Source organism: Carassius auratus, chromosome 36 (assembly GCF_003368295.1).
Source record: "Carassius auratus strain Wakin chromosome 36, ASM336829v1, whole genome shotgun sequence".
NCBI classification, from domain to species: domain Eukaryota; kingdom Metazoa; phylum Chordata; class Actinopteri; order Cypriniformes; family Cyprinidae; genus Carassius; species Carassius auratus.
In genome coordinates this window covers 18,584,879-18,606,487 of record NC_039278.1, presented here as the reverse complement: position 1 = coordinate 18,606,487, position 21,609 = coordinate 18,584,879, and the positions used below count along the sequence as shown (strand labels likewise).

General features: G+C 37.2%; 1 protein-coding gene and 1 long non-coding RNA gene across 2 annotated transcripts in view; one reads left to right on the top strand and one right to left on the bottom strand.

The window, feature by feature from the left end:
* LOC113055516 (uncharacterized) overlaps positions 1-6,543 on the bottom strand; it is a 36,723-nt gene extending 30,180 nt beyond the window's left edge. Inside the window, exons 1-2 of the long non-coding RNA XR_003277537.1 lie at positions 5,331-6,543; positions 5,006-5,147 (exon numbers count right to left, since the gene is read on the bottom strand). This is a non-coding gene — a long non-coding RNA (uncharacterized LOC113055516). The remainder of the gene's footprint in view (positions 1-5,005; positions 5,148-5,330) is intronic.
* LOC113055514 (protein Wnt-4a) lies at positions 797-13,715 on the top strand. Its single transcript, XM_026221880.1, has 5 exons — positions 797-1,377; positions 11,240-11,475; positions 11,562-11,693; positions 11,914-12,056; positions 12,140-13,715. Exons 1-5 carry the CDS (start codon positions 1,301-1,303, stop codon positions 12,608-12,610), a joined length of 1,059 nt encoding a protein of 352 aa, XP_026077665.1. The 5' UTR covers positions 797-1,300; the 3' UTR covers positions 12,611-13,715.
* The last annotated feature ends 7,894 nt before the right edge of the window (positions 13,716-21,609 follow it).

Sequence of the window (21,609 nt, the reverse complement as noted above, 5' to 3'; positions counted from 1 at the left end):
GTGGCTGCATGATTAAACAATTAAAAGATGACTCAGAAGAATCTCTAACACTGAAACCCCAGAAGCCAATTCAGAAACCAGCCAATGCCAGCCTTGACTTCAGCATCAGTTACTGTTGCTCACTTTCTCCCTCTGTTGGTGAACAGGGATTCTGAGGGACCCAGTCGAGCACTTGTCTGTCAATCCAGCAAACTTGTAAGATAAAAACAACTGCACATAATATTTACCAGTATAGAAAGATGTTTGTGGTTTAATACTGCATGTTAAACAGACATAAACTTATGATGAACTGTTGCTGTGATTATGCTGACATGAAACGACTAAAAAATAAAACCACCACGACTTATTTCAGCCTAATGTTCTATTACGAAGAAAAACCTGGTTTATTTATGAATGTAACCTTAATGAATCAGATTTTATCTTTGAAAATCCTGTCTTAAAGTGACTCCTGTAATCTTCATTCTCATTCAAATGCCAACCACATATCACAGCATTAATAACAATAACAATAATAAGCCATAATCTGTAGTCTATTTTTGTCAAAGCTGTCAAAATGCTAGGCATCCTATAAATAGCATCCTAACCACAAAGTACTTGCGTTTGGGGGCACTGAGGCCAGGGAAAATACACCTTGCCAAAAGCATATGCGGTTATACCTCGAGCACGGCGAATAGTGAGTCCCTGTGAAGAACTCAAAAAAAAAAAAATAAATAAATAAACACCTTAAAAAATACACCTTGGCAGCAAAGAGCAGGAGAAAACATATATGCATGCACTAAACCCGCCTTTATCTGCTTTCTCACACATCAAAACCTCCCCCAAACGACGCGCCGCCCCTACCAAACCCTCCAGGAGTCAGTAAATTCAGCATTCCCTCTCAGGCTCAATTCAGAGTGGCATCAACAGGGGTGCTGAACCTCACGTTTAGATGAATTAACTGCACGCACGGGAGCGGGACTGTCGTTTAGACTCAATTTATTGGCGGGACCGCGCGTGGTTCACCTTTATCTGATGCTGCGTAAAAGTTGACCGTGGAAACCGCTGCACGCGCTCGGAGGAAATCGCATGGTTGGATACCGCTCAGTGTGAGTTTGCTGCCACTACATAAACTTTATTGAGCACTTGGGCTTGTTTATACAAGGAGGCATGAACTGTTGATCCGGACAGACCTGCTTCTCATCCAGATGGATGCGCAATGATGGATTCATCGCTTTTCGATGCAACTTTTCAGCGCGGTGCACTGATAAACTTCCCCTGAGGATTTTACACCAGCGACCTTTACCTGAATTATCCTCTCAAGATGTCATCGGAGTATTTGATAAGGTCGCTGCTTATGCTCTTTCTAGCACTCTTCTCCGCCAATGCGAGCAACTGGCTGTAAGTGAATAGCTATCACTTTCTTCATTCATGTTATGTTTTGACGTCTGCGTCTAGGTCTGTTATGACTAAGTCAGTCAGATTCCCCGAAAGCAAATGTTTAGCATGTCAAATGTAGCCTGTGAATCGCAAATCTGAAATTACGAAGCGAACTGGTGAATAAGAATAGAACCTACCTACTTCGATTAAATACCTTAAAGCTTACAGTTTTTTTTTTAAAGCGCAGAACAAAACAGTTGTAAACTTTGTCTAAGTCGTCTAATGTAGCCTTTATTATGAAATAAACATCTCAAAGCATGCACTGTATGGACAGCACAAAATAAAAAGTAATGAAACCGGTTATTTGGAGACTTTCCGTTCATGTGCATTTGGCACAGCCGCGCTTGGCGCTGGTTGCGCGCAGCGCGCAACGCGTGAATGGGACAGCAGTTAGTTAGTGCAGAAGAGAGCTGTATAAATGAATCACGTATGACAATTTGTGATAACAGCAAAGAATCCATAAGAGAATGATCTGATTTTGTTACTTACGTAGTTAAGAAGCAGAATTGCATGCTTGGTTAAGGCCATATCAAGATGAGTGCATTTCCAGGTATATAGAATCATTTATCTGTATCCTCAGGGCAGAAACAGCACATCATTTAATCTATCCAGATGTAGTTGGGTTTTCGATGGAAGAGTGTTTTTAACTCAAAGGCGTGGTGACAGGTTTGGGGCATGCACAGACAAGCTTCACACTTACGGAAAACCTCCTACCTGTCTACAAAATATGATCATTCTGACAGGAGCTTGTACATGATTCCAACCCCATCTCAGGACAGGTATTAGCAGGCAGCCAAATTGACATTAGACAAGTTTTCTTTAGCGAACAGAAAATGTGAAATCTTCGAGTTATAGGAGCAACCCGTGAGCATGAATCTGAAATGTAGTCTGTATGATCCAGAAACACTAATATTATTTATATGAAGACAGTTAAATTAAGCTTAAATGTTATACAAATGTGACTTGAAGTTTTGATAAGAAATGCAAGGTTTAAGTCTACGGTTTAACTGAAGAACAGGGAAACAGACTTAGTGTAAAACCTGCAATAAATAGAAAAATGTTGTTCAGTATGACAACTGACAATATGCTGCATGCTTTTTGATAAAGGTCATCTTCAGGCATATTCCTGAGGTAAATCATCTTCTGAGCAACATAGCAGTCTTTAGTTCAAATGAAATAAACAGTGATTTCGTCACGACTGATCTTAAAATGAGATTTAGATGTAAAGTAAGATTATAAACATTTTTTAAATATTTCGTCTCACTTAAAATCAGATGAAAAGCATGACTGAGTACACAAACGTTTTCTGTGTTGTCTCCTGTTTGTTGCATATAAGTGAATTACTGTGCAACAAATCTTAAAAATAAAAGCTCTTCGACTGGTTTTTCTGTAGTAGGTAAACCCCTTCAGAGATTACGATAACGTTCTCAATGTTTCAATATAGGTTCTTCAGATCAGTGGTTTGGCTTCTGGGCTCTTTAAAACGCCAGAATATAGACATGAAAACAGAGAATAAAGGTTTTGTGGTGCTTAAAAAGTATCAGGCTGTTAGCCCTTTGTAGCTCTAATCTGAATGTTTTAAGAGAGTGCGTTCTTCTGGTTAGTCAGATACTTTTACTCAGCAGTCATAATTAAATGTTTTGAAGCACAGCCAAGAGCTTTTCATTTGAGAGATGTGTGAATGTATTATTCTTGATACACATCCATCAGCACCTGTGTGGAGGGTTGAGGTGCAGGTGCACGTCACGAGAGCAGTTGTACCGCACCTGCACATCTTCAAACCTGCTTCAACAGCATGTGCTTGTTCATGCAAATATAAGCTTACATTGCTTTATAATATTTTATGAATGACTATTTGCAGTTGCTTTGTATTAAAATGCCAGGAATGAATCATTAATTAGACACTATAAATAACAGATGGTGAAATGTTATTAAACAAACTCTTTTCTAAATAAACAATGCAAATAGTTGCTCTTAATCCTTCTTCTAATGCATTTTGACAGGCAACGGTTTTTGCTTTTATCTTGCTTTGGCAAAGTCAGCATATACTGCTATTGATCAAACTTCTAAATCCTTAAACTGAGACCAACATTCCGAATTACATCCACCAAAATTTAGTCTGTTCCAACTTAGTGTGCTTTGTGTATTCTGACTGATCAAACGGTTTCAGATTTTGTAGAATTCTATTGAGAAAGTCTGACTCTACTGATCCATCCAATCTTTAAAGAAATAGTTCACCCAAAAAAGAAAATCTGCCTAGACGTAGAGCTTGTTTGTTCATGGGAACAGAGTTGGTGAAATTTAGCAATACATCACTTGCTAACCAATGGATCCGCTGCAGTGAATGGGTGCCGTCAGAATGAGAGTCCAAACAGCTGATAAAATGATCCAAAGTAATCCACATGACTCCAGTCCATCAGTTAACGTCTTGTAAAGCTTCTTGTGAAGAAAAACAAATCCAACATTAAGGAGTTTCTAACTTCAATCCGGCTTTCGGCTAAAATATTTTCCAGTGAAAAAGTCATCTTGTCTGAATTAGGAAAGAAATATGCACAGATCAAGCACCGTTTACAAGCAAAAACAGTCTAAAACAGTTCTAATCAAATATGTGGGTGGAGTTTGATGTGAGAAGGGTGAATATGGATTATGGAAGGGACAAGTTAAAGTTAAAATGCCTTAATAATGGATTTGTTTCTGACAAACATGTAACTTTCATTTCACGAGACGTTCACTGATGGAGTACAATCATGTGGATTACTTGTGGATTACTGTGATGTTTTTATCAGCTGTTTGGACTCTCATTCTGACGGCACCCATCCACTGCAGTGGAGCCATTGGTGAGCAAGTGATGGAATGCTGGGTTTCTCCAAATCTGTTCCGATGAAGAAACAAACTCATCTACACCTTAGATAGCCTGAAGGTGAGTACATTTTCAGCATATTTTAACTATCTCTATTCTTAACTTTTACATTAAGTATCCAACCTACATAAGGCCAATGCAACCTTCACAATTCAATATTTTTCTAAACTTTAAAATTTATCTTGATGAATTAATCTAGTTTCATGATGCAACAATTTCAGAAGTAAAGAAAGCGTTGCACACTGTGAAATGCAGATTTTTTTTTTTTTTAGAAGTTGAGGTTACAGAATGTTCACTAATGCACAGCTCACTGAATATAATACAAAACCATGCAGTTGTCTTTGTTTGGGAAGTGACACAGTGTTTCCCATTGCATGGGATGGAAAGAACAGTGGTTGAGGCGTTTGCACAGGACGGTCAATAAATAGTTCACAGCTGATGAGCAACATGAGAAGAGAGAAACCTCTAATGTGAAATACATCCTGGCGCCGAGTGCTGATAACACAAATAACACCAGTGACAACAGCGTAATGAAGCTGGAAAACCTGTTGTCACATACCTCCACTCATACAGCAGCCTATTAAAAGGTTAATTTGATAAAAACAGGCAACTTCCATCATCACTTTCATCAGTCATCAACATTTAAGTCCTTTGCTCTTAAAAATAAATGTAAGAATCCCCATATGGGCCTGTCAACACCTAAAAAGAACAAGAGTAAATCGCTCTTACTTAATTTTCTGCTCTGTACCGGAGTACATTTCCTCCAGATTCTTGTCAATCCGTCTTCAATTTTACAGACCGTCGTTCTGGTCACACAAGATGTTCAGGATGTTTTTTGGACCTCAGGTGCAGGAATGTCTCCGAAATATATCTATAAATAGTATATACCCATTTACTTCTTGAACTGATGCAAATGATATTTACATAAATTATTTTAATTTGTTCTGGAGTCATGTATGATAAAAAACGTTCTGGTTTGTAGAAGCATATGCTCATATAAAATGAATTAAACTGCACAGATTAATTTAAGTTTAAATTTAGATGTTCAACGCACCTTGTTGTCCCTCTCTGAAAGTCTGAAGTATCTTCATGATGTACACCTGGCACATATTTAATCTGCTAGAAGATATAGAAACAAGATTAATTAAAGATATGACGTTATCTCAATAAATGAGATAACACTGCCCTCTAGAGTTAAAGTCATCCACCAGACTTGCAGAGTAAGCGAAGTGTAAATGCAACTGTAGCTCTAGACGAACTCTCTCAACTTAAAGCAAAATGAATGAGGTTTTGGTACATGAGCTGTGAACAGTCTGCGAGACTTAGAAATACCAATGAGTCACTGAGTTTTTGAGGAAACGAGCTGTTTATCAGAGCAAGACTGTTGTGCAAGAATGACACATCTGTTTTTGAAAACATGTCATATTCTTTGATGGTTCACATTTTGGCTCCTTTGTGCAGAACATCTTCTTGACTGTATTTTTAATGTTGTGAGGAGAATTAAAGTGTGACTTTCAAGATCTGTAGACTACCATTCAAAAATACAAAATGAAAACTTTTATTTTAGTAAGCATGCATTAAATGAATCTAAATTCATTTATAATGCTATAAAAAATGCTGAAAAAAAGGGTCAGGATTTCCTCAAAAAATATATAGCAGCACAACTGTATTTTGGTTATAATACGACTAAATGCAGCCATTGTAAGCATGAGAATGAAGAAGAAATAATACCTATGAACCGTATTCAGTTAATAATTTAAATAAATAATTTGTTATTTTTAAATTCATTCATTTTCAAAGTAATATGTAAAGGAGCCATATGATGTTGTTAAAATCAGAGCTTAATATATCATTTATATCAGCGCCAAAAAACAGTGCAGGACGGGTTTCTCACAGAGTTTTATGAAAAGTATGAGCAATGCCAACAGTAATGCATTAATAGTGCTTCTATTCAAAACAAACTCCTTGGTAATGCTGGTAATGCGTTTGATGATAATTATAATAAAAATGGAAATATGTGGGTGTAATGCGAAGCACTAAATGCATCAGTTCCCTTAAACTCCCTTAACAATGAATTCATTTCAGACAAACAGCTTGTAATACACAGATACAAGCGCCCTATGACGCACAGCTGACAAATATGTAAATATCAAATACTTTGGTAAACCTCAAGAAATTGTGTTCCTCGGACACCACAGCACACTTTACGTACTGTCGGTAGCCTGCATAGGTCTGATATTTACTTTCACCGATTTACCACAGAGAGACAAAATCTCAACATCCATTGTTTGATTATAAATAAAAAAAAGATGCTGAGGGAAATTGAAGCTTTTTAGTTGCTATAAAAAGTTTTTATATATATATATATATGTATTTATTTATTTATTAGAGATGCCACAATTCTCGATATAAAATTGAACCATTGGGTACGACATCCATGGTTCAATATGTGCTTGTGAATTGTGTTTTTTTGGCTTTGCGTTTAAATAATTTTTGAACTGGCTCTGTTTGTCTGCTCATGAGTCTAATCACTGAGATGACCAAACGCTGTCCTGCTTATAACATGCATTTGAAAAAACACTACAAAGAAAGATGTTCGGCATGTGATGTCTTGTAATAAGAAGCATTTCTAAACCAAAAGAGTATATTATAACACGCTTTCACTCTACAACAGTCAGAATGTTTGAAATAACTTCCTTTTGTGATCTGACGTGGCTTCTTTTCACAAAATGACACAGAAAATATATTCTATATTCTGTGAATATATGTACTGTAGAATAGACAGCCAATGGATTATACATATACATCATTATGAAAATACACTAAATGGCTTGAAGAACACTATACATTGTCACAATCGAGTGTTTATTGTCTTCATGTTTCATCATTCAAAATGTTTCTAGCAGGATGTCCATATTAGGGGTTTCCTTGAGTGTCATCAGTTCTATTAGTTCTGAGATGTATATGTGAAGTTTCTGCATGAGGGTGCCCTTCCGGCTGCCAGAATGAATGAAACAGACATTACATGTGTTTATAGTGCCTAATAATGGCCAATCCACAAAAATAATACTTCTCTCAAAAGAATTTTGAAGTAATCCATGTTTTTTTATATAGCGTACAGAAGTGTATTACAGTTTTAAATAATTTTAAAATGGAGGTGCGTATTGAACCCTGGGCTAAATATCTTGTTGCATCCAAAAGTGACAGTAAAAATATTAATAATGTCCAAAAAATTTTTTTATTTTTTTATCCACCCAGTGGTTTTTATTTAATCTCGTTAAATAATTTCCCCTTTCTCAAATTGAGCCGATCTCAAGAATGATTCCTAAGTGATTGAGGTGTTCTGTTGTTGGATGTAATAATGAGCATAGCAGCCGTCATTTACTCTTGACATGTGAGCCACTGAAGACGCAGTGGATTACATTTTTTTTTGAAGGGAATAAGCCCCCGATCTACATAAATGCATCTATGTTCAAGCCAATAATTCGCAATCCAGCTTCACCAACAGAAGACGCGAGTAAAATATTTTTTAATGAATCTTTCCAAATAATGTGCTAATTAGCAAGTTTCAGATGAATGCACTTATAGTAAACAGTCTCTCTGAGAGCAGCATGGAAGATAGGGGTGGGGTCAGCAGAGCTCATTAACATTTAAAGGAAAATGCTACAAAATGGCTTGCTCTGCAAAGAGTTGTATTTGACAGGGTAAAAAAAGTTGTTGTTTTACACTACCATTAAGACATTTTAACTAAAATATGTTACAGACTTTTCATTAAGATCTTATTAAGAATCATATATTAAGAATCATATCAGTTTGTGGAAAATTTGCATCCGATGACCTCTTTAAAAAATGTTCCTTGAGCAGCAAATTCTCATATTAGAATAATTTCTGAAGAATCATGTGACACTTTAGACATTTTAAAGTATATTTAAAGAGAAAATAGGCATTTAAATTGTAATAATATTTCACAATATTACTGCTTTCACTGTTTGATCAAATAAATGCTTTAAAAGACTTTAACAATATTGTGTTAACTTTGATATGTTTATAAGTTGACAGTAGTAAGAGGCAAGCGGATATATACAGTCAGGCGTGTGTACGTGTGTGATGCTTTTTCTCTCTCATTCTCTTTCAAACTCTCTTATACAGCATTGTTGCGTGCTAAGTCGCGCTTGGCTAAGCCATCTGGAGCCAACAGTGCTCGAAGGCCAGGGCAATGTAATTCAACACAAACATGACAGAAAAGGAAGAAGGCACCATGCTCCAGGTGGAATGCTCCTGCAAAAACCTCCCAGAAAGCGCAGAGGAAGGCATCTCCCATTCTTTCACAAAATCCCACAGTCGGCTCCCTTTGTTTTCCCAAACGATTAGCAAGTACGTAGAAGAGAAGGCTAGAGCTATAACTGGGGAGCAATGAAAACAAGATTCTCTCAAGGTCTCAGACAATCTTTTTCCCAGACAAATATGCAGCGGGCCGTTCTTCAGGTGTCTGTTTGTCAAAATCCCGAGCTTGATATGAGTGCCAGTCTTATGAGTGCATCTGGCACTGATATATTATATTATAGCGCTAATCCCGTCAGAACGGATGGGACTCCGCTGCCATTTGGCTGCCAGATTCATTATCAGGTCAGGATCACAGAGCTAATTTACTAGTGAAACAAACAAAAGCTGTAAACACACATGCAAGAACATGCAATTGTCAACAGATGCTACAAAAAAGAAACTCAAACTCCCTCTGCGCAGAATGCATGTGCATCTGGCCATTGAAGTCGTGCTTCATCTTTTGGCTGGACAGGAGCATGTTATCAAAGCTCAAGAGAGCAGAGATGATGGTCCCATGGACAAGGAGGTGTTTGTTGCTTATCTGCCCCAACCGTGGCCTTCAAAATCATCTCTTGTCAACGGCAGAGAGGGGTGGGATGCGCCGCTTCCAGCTGCAGGGATTCAAACATGCCGTTTTTAACTTAAGATGAGCCCTTGAAACCAAACAAGACACTGCAAGCTTAAAATTCCTAATACTATTTTTTATTTTATTTTGTATGTTAATTGCAATTTAATAAGCATGAACTGAAATACTGACTCAAAGTCATGCATGTGCATTAACATCAGATTAGCTCAAATCTTTTGTGTGCTATTTACACTGAAAAAATGGCAACATCTAAGTCAACTGGTTAATCAGAATCACAACTACTATTAACCATTGTTAACTATTAATATCGATAAATCAACCCAAATACATTAATCTGTATCAACAAAAATAAAATTTTATGGGTTAAAAAAGGTAAAAATAGCTCTTTAAAAAGGTAACAGTTGCAGGTTATCACAAACAGAAACCCTTAAAAATCCCAAATTAATAGAATATTAAACACTAACATATCTCTCACTATACTGATCCTGTGCAAAAACACAAAAATAATACTTAATTTCAACATTTATTCTCCTAAGGACTGACGGTTTGGCACACCGGTAACAAAAAATCTGCTGCTCCTCTTTCATTTTAATTTCAGATTAATATAATCATTTATTGGCTTCATCTAACTTTAAGTGCAATGAGCTTTTATTAATATTTGAAATAAAGTAGTGTAGTTAATTGTACTGTTTGTTTTAAAGTGGTGGAATCAATGGTTCCATGAAGAACCTTTAACATTCATGGAAAATGTCCATGTCACAAAAAGTTCTTTAGATTTCTAAAATGGACTTCACCCTAAAAAAAAAACCTTCTTTTGAGAACCATTCCATGAAAGGTTTGCATCGCTTTGAAAACCCCTTTTAAAAACTACTTTCAAGAGCGTAAATACTGTACATGCGATTACACTATAAGCACTTTGTGAGTCAGATCCGATCCGTGGTGATTTTGTGGTTTAGCCTTGAGCTACAATCCAAATCAATAAACCTCAAGATCTTGCACCTTAATTGAGTATTTACACCACAGCACTTTCAAAGCCATTCTTAAGACCTCCATCCGCAATACATTTAAGCGCACTTTCGAATTACCCAGCACTACACCAAAAGACCTTCAGAAACAAATAATGCAAAACAAACCCATCCGTGAGCACACGCAACTCTCTAAATGCATCTGTGCAGACTTTAAACACTCATGACTTTGATCTTAACCAGTCCTTGATGATAATGAGACCAAGCTTGGTGTGTTCGGATGAAAACCTGTGTGATGTGTTGTAGTATAGGACTATTTTTATAAGGTGCCATAAAGAGATGGAGCTCAGCAGACCCTTTAAAGCAATGGTGTTGCCCCGACCCCCTGGCCCTGGAGGTGATGGGTGAAGATAGTCTCTATCCGTCTCTCAACATCACCCTTACCTCATCTGCTCAACACAGCCATCCATAAACGTCACAGGAGGGCCACGCTGCTTATGTTTGCGATGTTTATTGTACTGTTTGTGCTTTGGAGTCAATATAAAACCTACGTGGGTCACTAAATTAGTGGAACAATGCATGGGTCAGGGTTATTGTTAACAGACACTATAAGAACAACTAAATTAAGCCATAAAACTAAAAATAAATAATAATGGGGGGGGGGGGGGTAAAAATTTTAAAATACAAAACACAGAAACAACTTTAACCAAAAATACTAAAAATACTTACTTTTTACATTAAGGTTACATTTGGTAAAATTACTTAATGCAATAGTTATCATGAACTGATAAACTTTTTTTTCTTTTCTTTTTTTTACAGAATACATACAATAAATGAATAATAAATAATAGGATAATATATAACGGTACTGTATTTAGAATATATATATAATAAAAAAAATATATATATATATATATATATATATATATATATATATATATATATAAATATATATTATTATAGATTTATTATTATATTATACTGTTTATTTGTTTAAATGGTTCCTTCATTTGACTTAATTTTATAAATGCATCTTTGTAGAAATTGACATTAAAATAATAAATGATTACTCTACTGCTTTGTCCTCAGATACTTAGCAAAGCTGTCATCAGTGGGGAGCATCTCGGATGAAGAAACCTGTGAGAAGCTCAGAGGACTCATCCAGAGGCAGGTTCAGATCTGCAAGCGCAATGTGGAGGTGATGGACGCCGTCCGCAGGGGCGCTCAGCTCGCCATCGACGAGTGCCAGTTTCAGTTCCGCAACCGACGCTGGAACTGCTCGACGCTAGAAAGTGTTCCTCTGTTTGGCAAAGTGGTCACACAAGGTAAGTAGCCTCATATTTAATTGCACATGAAGCCAGCCCTGCTTAAAACCCTGTAGATACTTAATGGCTACTTATGTGTGTCACAGGTACACGGGAAGCTGCATTTGTGTACGCTTTATCTGCTGCTAGTGTAGCCTTTGCAGTGACCAGAGCCTGCAGCAGCGGGGAGCTGGACAAGTGTGGCTGCGACCGCAATGTGCACGGTGTCAGTCCAGAGGGTATGTGCGCTTTTTTTATTGAATAATTATTATTTTGAGGATTGCTGATTAATTATTATTGCTGTTGCATATACATGGTTTTTCTCCTGGATATCTAGTTCACCTAGTCTTAAACTAAACTTTACTTAAGCTTAAACTAAACACTATCATGTACCTAACAACGTTGTTTCCATGTGGACTTGTTACATTTCTCCATGCTTGAGGGTCTTTATCTCAACAGGTTTCCAATGGTCAGGATGCTCTGATAACATTGCATACGGGGTTGCTTTTTCCCAGTCCTTTGTGGACATCAGAGAACGAAGTAAAGGACAGTCCTCCAACAGAGCCCTAATGAACCTTCATAACAATGAGGCAGGGAGGAAGGTACGGCGCTTAACACACATCATGCTGAAAGGTTTCAATTATCACAACTTGTTTAACAAATGACCTTTCTTTCACAATCCAAGGCAATTCTGAACAACATGCGAGTGGAATGTAAGTGCCATGGCGTTTCTGGCTCTTGTGAGGTAAAAACCTGCTGGAAAGCAATGCCGCCGTTCCGCAAAGTGGGCAACATCATCAAGGAGAAATTTGACGGTGCTACAGAGGTGGAGCTACGCAAAGTGGGCACCACCAAGGTCCTGGTTCCCCGAAACTCACAGTTCAAGCCACACACAGATGAAGATCTGGTGTACCTGGACCCAAGCCCAGACTTCTGCGAACATGACCCCAGATCTCCAGGGATACTGGGCACCGCGGGCCGCTTTTGCAACAAGACCTCGAAGGCCATCGACGGCTGTGAGCTCATGTGCTGTGGTCGCGGATTCCACACGGAGGAGGTGGAGGTGGTCGACCGCTGCAGCTGCAAGTTCCACTGGTGCTGCTACGTCAAGTGCAAACAGTGCCGCAAGATGGTGGAGATGCACACGTGTCGGTGATCTCTCCCCTTACCACTTCCCTACATGCACAGGGAAACTAGACAAATTCCCAAGCATTTCAAGCAAAGGTAGAGGAACATGTCATACATGAGACATTAAATTATAGGGGCAAAATACCCGAGGTCCCAATTGAGAGTATTTTTCTCTCTTCTTGTCCTGTTTTTAATCATGATTGCTCTCTTATTTTTATAAATATATATATATATATATATCCATTTTAACTTATTGCAATCGAATAGAGAGTTAATTTTTAATGTGACGTGCACCAGAGAAGTGCCATTGGGATCAGGGGCACATGAATATGGAGAAAGGTCAATTCCTTTTCATCGTTAATGCTGCTTTAGGGTTTCATCTTGAAAGATGGACGTCGGACTAACTGAGACATTGAACACTACATGCTGAGATGCAGTCCAGGTGTACATGTACTTTCCAAGAGTTTTCCATCCTCGTGACCATTCGTTCCCGTGATGCTGCTTGAATTCGTGAATTACTCACTGATAACATACAGCGAGCATTAAAGCAAGGCTTGCTTTTCTATGGATGCAAACCGACTACAAACAAGACAGAGTGGAAATATAAGTGTTAGCAAGCTGTTCAAAAGAAGCGCTGGGTTAGTTAACTAGCTATTGATGCAGACAGATGATTGGTGCTGAGATGTAACCATGCATCTGGTGCGAAACTGACAAACATAAATTGTTTACCCGCTTGGGGTGCTTGGACCATGGATTCTGTGCATGATGACTCTAGCACTTTTCCTCTCCAGATGCACATAACGCAAATAAACAAATCCCCCAGCATTCCCTCCTCCATTAGTCAGACCTGAGTGACTGAATTATGTACGATATCATAACTCCAAGCTTTTCTATAGTAAAACTTGCTATCCATTATGCTTTTAAAAGAAACATAGGTTTGTAATGACTTGTACACTGAAGAGGACTATATTTCAAATGAATGTATGATAAATTGAAATATATGCTGTGTTAAAGACTGACATGCTTGTGATTGTGCTTTTTGCGTGAACTGCTCTTTCCAAATGGTCATTTATGGAAGCAGGCCATCCATAACTAACCATCTTCATTATAAAAGACACGCTGAGCAACATTAATCAACATGGTGTCCAAATCTGGTCTTTTGGCAGGGTATGATTTAATGATTTAATGGGCTTCCCACAAGGATAAGTGTCTTCGTTTTGTGAAGTTTTGGTTTTAACGTTAAAAAATATCCTGGGTTGTGACATAATGCTGATTACTACAAATATATATTGGGGGGTGGGGAAATTGGGAAATTCTCGGTTACTTGCAATGAATGTTTAAATGTTTCAGTAGTATATAGATAAGATTTTAATGTGTGTTATGATTTAAGTGGTGGAAAAATTGCTTTCTAACCAGCTTTCTATGCTGTCTGGATAGTTATGTCCAATTTAACTTAAGGGAATGGCATAATCCATAAAATAATGATTTAGAAAATGATATATATATTATCAAATAATTTTATATAAGTATTATATACCAATATGCCATTTCTTGGGCTGAACCTGGAATGTTATTTTAAGTTACACATTCAAAGTTTGCCGCCAGAAAGATTTTTTTAAAGAAATAACTTTTATTTTATTATTTTTATTTAGCAATTGAATTGATCAAAGGTAACAGTAAAGATTATAATGTTACTATGATAACTACTTTCTATTAATCAAAGAATCCTGCAAAAAAAAAAAAATTTAAAAAAAATTATATATATATATATATATATATATATATATATATATATATATATATATATATATATATATATATATATATATATATCATTGATTCCACAAAACTGTTTCTAATATTGATAATAATAACAATAATAAGAAATGTTTCTTGAGCAGCGAATCAGCATATTAAAAAGATTTATGAAGGATCGTGTGACACTGAAGACTGAAGTAATGATGCAAAAAATTTAGCATCACAATAATAAATGACCTTTTAAAATATATTGAAATAAAAACAATTTAATTGTAAAAATTTCTAAATGAAGCCTTGGTGAGCTTGCCAAGCTTTTGAAGGATTGTGTACATGGTAATTATGAAATCCCTTGGTTAACCACACCTACCATAGACCTGGAAAATTAAGAAACGTTACTAATGGTATCTTCCATCTCTATCATGCTTTACAGATGTATGTATTGGTTTTGTGGTTTGATGGATCATGGTAGTACCAGTGCATGTACCATTCAGGCAGCTGCCTAGTGACATGGTCTAGGCTGATCTAGCCATCACGCCAAGAACAATAAATATTTATAGAAACTATTCATGGAATAATGGCAGGAATGAAGCTTTGTCGGACATGCATAAATGTGGTTTGGTGCTGCAACAAAGCGGCCCCTAGAGATGACTTTCGTAAGCACTGCTTTGCTGAGCTGTTGCCCAATAACTTGTGTTGTGTCAAATTTCCACACATTTTTGGAGGTCAATGTTATTTCTGCATGCAGTTTAATAAATGTATATATAAATTTGGGGTTGGTTTTTCTAACGTTTTTGAAAGAAGTCTCTTATGCTCACCAGGGCTACATTTATATGATCGAAAATAAATATGGAATTTATTCCTCTGATAGCAAAGCTATATTTTTTTACATTATTACTCTAGTCTTCAGTGTCAGATGATCCTTTAGAAATCACTCTAACAAGCTGATTTGCTGCTCAAGAAACAGTTCTGATTATTAGCAATGTTGAAAACAATTGTGCTGCTTCATATTTTTGTGGAAACTGTGCCATTTTGTTTTTCTTTGATGAATAGTTATTTAAATAACAGCATTTATTTGAAACACATATACATATATATATACACAGGAGCATCTTAATAAATTAGAGTGTCATGGAAAGGTTAATTTATTTCAGTCATTTAACTCAAATGTGAAACTTGTGTATTAAATTCAGTGCACACAGACATCTTTGGTTCTTTTAATTGTGATGATTTCACATTTAACAAAAACCCACCAATTCACTCAACAAACATTCACTCAACATCTCAACAAATAAGAATCCTTCATAAGGCCAACTATTTGTAAATTGTTGGACTTCTGTAAAGTATGTTCATTTACTGTACATGTACTCAATACTTGGTAGGGGCTCCTTTTGCTTTAATTACTGCCTCAATTCTGCGTGGCATGGAGTTGATCAGTTTGTAGCATTGGTGAGGTGGTATGGAAGCCCAGGTTTCTTTGACAGAGGCCTTCAGCTCTTCTGCATTTTTTGGTCTCGTTTCTCATTTTCCTCTTGATAATACCCCATAGATTCTCTTTGGGGTTCAGTTCTGGTGAATTTGCTGGCCAGTCAAGCACACCAACACCATGGTCATCACACTTTTGGAAATTGCCAAATCCTGCTAAAAAATGAAATCAGCTTCTTCAAAAAGCTGGTCAGCAGAGGGATGCATGAAATGCTCCAAAATTCTTGATAAACGGGTACAGTGACTTTGGTTTTCAAAAAACACAATGGACCAACACTGGCAGATGACATTGCCCCAAATCATCACAGCTGTGGAAACTTAACACTGGACTTCAAGCCACTTGGGCTATGAGCTTTTCCACCCTTCCTCAAGACTCTAGGACCTTGGTTTGCCAACGAAATACAAAACTTACTCTCATCTGAAAAGAGGGCTTTGGACCAGTGAGCAACAGTCCAGTTCTTTTCCTTAGCCCAGGTAAGACACGTCTGCTGTTGTCTGTGGTTCAGGAGTGGCTTAAAAAAAAAGAGGAATACAACAACTGTAGCCAAATTCCTTAACACATCTGTATGCCTTGACCAGGGCCTCAGTCCATTCCATGTGAATTATTGAATCGATTTTGCTTGACAATCCTCATTAAGCTGCGGTTCTCTTGGTTGGTTGTGCATCTTTTTCTTCCACACTTTTTCCTTTACTCAACTTTCTGTTAACATGCTTGGATACAGCACTCTGTGATTGTCTTCTGGACAACTGTCAGATTGGCAGTCTTCCCCATGACTGTGTAGCCTAGTGAACCAAACTGAGGGACCATGTTGAGTGCTCAGGAAACCTTTGCAGGTGTTTTGAGTTTATTAGTTGATTGGCATGTCACAACATTCTAATATGTTGAGATCAGTGGTGGGTTTTGTTAAATGTGAGCCAAAATCAAAACAAAAGAATCAAAGACTTAAACTACTTAAGTCTGCATGCACTGAATTTAATACACAAATTTCACAATTTGAGTTGAATTACTGGAATAAATGAACTTTTCCACAACATTCAAATTTATTGAGATGCACTAATATATATATATACACACACACACACACACACACACACACACACAAACAATGCATAAAAAACCTGACCTAAACTCACACTACTGGATGAGTTTAAATACATACAGAAACATTTACATACAAAAATCTTCTTTATAATGTTTCTATTGTAAGTAAACACACCAGACTACTCCACTCCACCCTTGCTATAGGATACTACCGTCTACCTTTAATTTTGCTACTGTAACAGTAGACAGGTAGATTACACCCTCCAGTTTCTTTTCAACCAAGCTGACATATTTTACCTCTAATTTATGTTTCATATGTCATCAAACCACCTTTGGCTTTTTTCAGTTGTTGGAAAAGCGTGAGAGCGTGCACATGTGGTCCAAAAAAAATCCACCATCTCAATTTCTACGTACATTTTGAAGTCTGCTTTCATATTCTTTGGTCGTACCCATGTCTGTTACTAATAAGCTGCTTTGAGGAACAGGAAGAGGTGGTTTGAAGAGAGGAGAGTTTGCCTTTTATTGTGCGCCGGGAAATTAAAGCGGCGGCATATCTGTGGATGCAGGCTGGAGAAATCATGGCAAATTCCTCATAATATCCAGCATATCCTGTGTTTGTGGAAGTAGAGATATTGGGGCCTAAAACACAACTGTTTTTGTTCTTGCCATTTCATGCTGCCTGGTTCTGAAATATGTGATGTGATGTGATGACACTAACATGGATGTTTTCAGTGTGACTTTTAAACACACCTAGGAAAGGACAACGTGTCTGTGGCTGAAAAATTTCTCTGATGGCTATTTGGGGAAAAAATATGCAGGCATGAATGTGGAAAAATCGGTGCGTATGAGAATAGATCTAAAATGTGCTTGAGGGAGATTTCACAATGAGAAATCTAATCCTGTCAACAGAATGGCCCTGTCACCGCCTCTTTGATGGAAAATACCACACAGTAATTTAATATTTGGAAAGGCTTTTCCAGGGACATAACAATTATCAACCTACAATTCAATAAAGGTACTCAAAGATCAGGAGCTTTAGCCTTTCAGCTACTTTTAATATGACTTTGGTCTCTGAAGTCAGAACAGTAACAGTTGTTTGATTAGCCAAGTCATGAAAGTATGCACTTTGTATGCTATGTGTGGCCATTAATAATAATAATAATAATGATAATACACACACACACACACACACACACACACACAGTGTTCATTCAAATTCAAATATTCATTTCAAATATTGTCCGGTTATCACATTTATATGGTGCAACAACAACCGTAAAAGGAAATATATATATATATATATATAGTCAAAACTATACTAAGCACTGTAAAAAGTGAAGCACTGCATATTGTGTCTTCTATGCTGGACTTACAATAAAGTGGTCATACGACGTTGCTAAAAATAACATTATTGTGTGTATTTGGTGTAATGCAATGCGTTTATGTGGTTTAAGGAAAAAAAATTACAAATTTTTTTCCACAATGTACATTTTTGTTGCCTCTATGCCAACTTTTCTAAGACACAACAATTTTTACAAAGCTCAACGTTCTGAAAAGTGAGGTGTACGCTGACTGGCCAGCTATCCAGTCCATTGTGATTGGCCGAAATACATTAAGTGTGTGAGGGAAATGTCACGCCCCTTAACATGCTGTGATGCTGTGTCCCGGCACGACGAGACAAAACAAATTAAACTAAGCATTTGTTGCATCCAGTGGGGACATAATTACTGATTATAATGAATTGTACAGTCTTTTTACATGTTGCTTTGCGTATCGCGCTGTATAAACATAAAATCATGTCTGAATTTATGACATCATGACGTAGATGTGGGGGCGTGTTTAAATGAGGCATTTTCAGAGGGCGTGGACGAGTCTTAACTTTTATAAAGAATATCTCTTTGGAATTGAGACTTTAGTCCCCTGACTTTAGTCCCCTTTTTGACCCCTTTAAAAACTATGTTATCGATCAACATGCAAGCTGCAAAAACAGCTCAATTTAAACCAGATACTGCCTTATGGTACTAACCTAATCTCAGTTAGCCAAAGAGTAGCAAATTATCTGATATCGATTTAACTATTGACACTTGATGAGACAAATGTATGTACAGTAGCTATATTTATATATAAATAAAGCATATAATGAAATAATTTTATTTAATTTATGAGTTTTGTATGTCTTGAACCAGGGGTCTCCAAACTCAGTCCTGGAGGGCCGGTGTCCTGCAGAGTTCAGCTCCAACTTCCCTCAACACACTTGGTTGGAGGTTTAAAGTATACCTTGTAAGAGCTTGATTAGCTGGTTCAGGTGTGTTTGATTAAAGTTGAAACTAAACTCTACAGAACACAGGCCCTCTAGGACCGAGTCTGGTGACCCCGTCTTAAATGATTGCTCTTCTCACAAACTCTAGAATAGTAAATAGTAGTAATGCAACTGCACGGTATTCAATGGCAATGGGAAGAGGTTAAGAGAGGATTCTACACAGGGTTGCCAGGTCTGCTTAACAAAACTCAATCATGATCAAAAGTAGCCCAGTCGCATTCCGGGGGAAATTGACTTTCAAAATCACTCCAAAATCACCCTGAGGGGGTTTTACCTCGGTCACGTTCCAGGGGGGCAGACAGGTTTGCTTCAACTCGCGACAACATTATAAAAGCAGCCTAATTCTGTGTGAAAACCGCAGACTTGGCAACCCTAATTCTACACATTATGCAAGTTTTTTTTCTGTCTAAATACTTTAAGGTTGTGTTTCAGATGTCCATGTTTAATTTTAATTAATTTTATTATTATTATTACAAAAATCTTTATTATTAGGGGGCCAGTGGTTTTTTTTAGGGGGTTAAGTTTAATTTGGAGTATCGATTTCTAATAAACTAACATTTCCCTAAACTCACTTCAGAGAACACAAGGAGAGAATTTGTCTGCCGAGAAACCCATAAATTCACCAAAGGTCTGGAAGAATCATTCCAGGAGTGAAAAAAAAGCGCTCCTCTCTCCTATCAGGCCTTCCTCAAAACTCAAAGATCTCTACCAACATACTTCTCATATTAAAAGAAAACAAGTTACACAAATGAGACAGCTGTTTCTTGTTTGTGATGACAGTTGCCATACTCCTCCCCCTTCTTTCTTCACTTTTTTTTTTTTTTTTTGTGAAGCATCCAGTTGTGCAATGACCCGGGCCCTCACAAAGACATTATCCTGATACCAAGCCCTGGTGCAGTAATATTATGCACTAATATGTACTAATGTAAAGTTACTAGGTAAAGAAACTGGAATCAGGCACTCACCCATTACTGCAGATTAACAATTAGAGTATAAATTCCCCTTATCATAAAAGATGATCATAAGAACCAAGTAGGTTACAGTGGATATACCAGTGTTCACACAAAAATTAAAATGAGCCATTTACTCACCCTCACATCGTTCAAACTCTCACTGTAAAAAATATGATCAGTACCTCATTAGAACAATTTAACCAATTTCAATTTATTTATTTTTACATGAGATATTTATTTTAAATGAAATTAAATTAATAAAAATTTTAATGTCCACTAAAAAGTTGGAATTACTTGCACAGCCATTTTGATTATATTTAAACATTTAAATAAACAATCAACTATAGAATAGCTCACCCAAAAATTAAATTAAATTAAACTAAATAAAAATTACTCACCCTCACGAAATCCAAGATGTAGATGAGTATGAGGATTTGGAGAAGTTTAGCATTACATCAAAATGGTTGGGTGCCGTCAGAGTCCAAACAGCTGATACAAACATCACACTAATCCACAAGAAATCCACACCTCTCCAGTCCATCAGTTAACATCTTGTGTAGTGAATAGCTGTGTTTTTCGATCTCTATCCTCTATCCATAATATAGCTTTTTCCAGTGAATAAGTAATCTCGCCTAAATCAGGAGAAAAAAATGCACAGATCAAGCACTGTTCATAAACAGTTTTAACAAATGTGTTGGTGGATTTTTATGCAAGAGGACAACAGGGGATGGACTTTTTCACTGGAGGGAGCATTGGAATTCGTGCTCTCATTTTCTGACGGCACCCACTCACTGCACAGGATCTATTAAGTAATGCAATGCTAAATTTCTCCAACTCCGTTCCTATTGGATGGCCTGTAAAATATTCATTTAAGTTTAAGTTGAAGGAGGTGGAAATTTTGGTGGAATCGAAAAGATGATAAATTACTTAGTGCACCTTTACACACAACAATGCCCATTTTTAGGTAAACACTAATGGTTGTCATTGTGAGCAGCGTGAATTAATTTAAGGTTCAAGCTGGAGCAGCGGCTCAGTTCGAAGTATTGCTCGAGCATAAACCGCAGAGAATTCCTCTACACTGGCTCATCCATCATGCAGTGATATATAAGGCCTTCCAGCCTGATGCAAACCCCCTCTGCCTGGCAGTCAGGAATCTAAATTTGTATCCACATATCTCAGTGGTGATGCAACTACTAAAACTATGGAGGTGCTTTCCGTGTGGCAAAATATCAAATCCTGTGATCGGACACAGGTGTAGGGACCGTCATGAGATCACAAATACCAAAAATAAAAAAAGAGGATATGGCCGTAAACAGGCCTTATACTTAATCCATCAAACTCAGCTATGCTGTCTTACCAACTGAGATCTCCCAGCCACCTGCACCGCGACTGCATGCTGGTATCTCTAGTTTGGACATGGTTGTTCTGCATCCATGATATGGAAGTATGGTCAAAGAGTTGAGCCTCTCAGC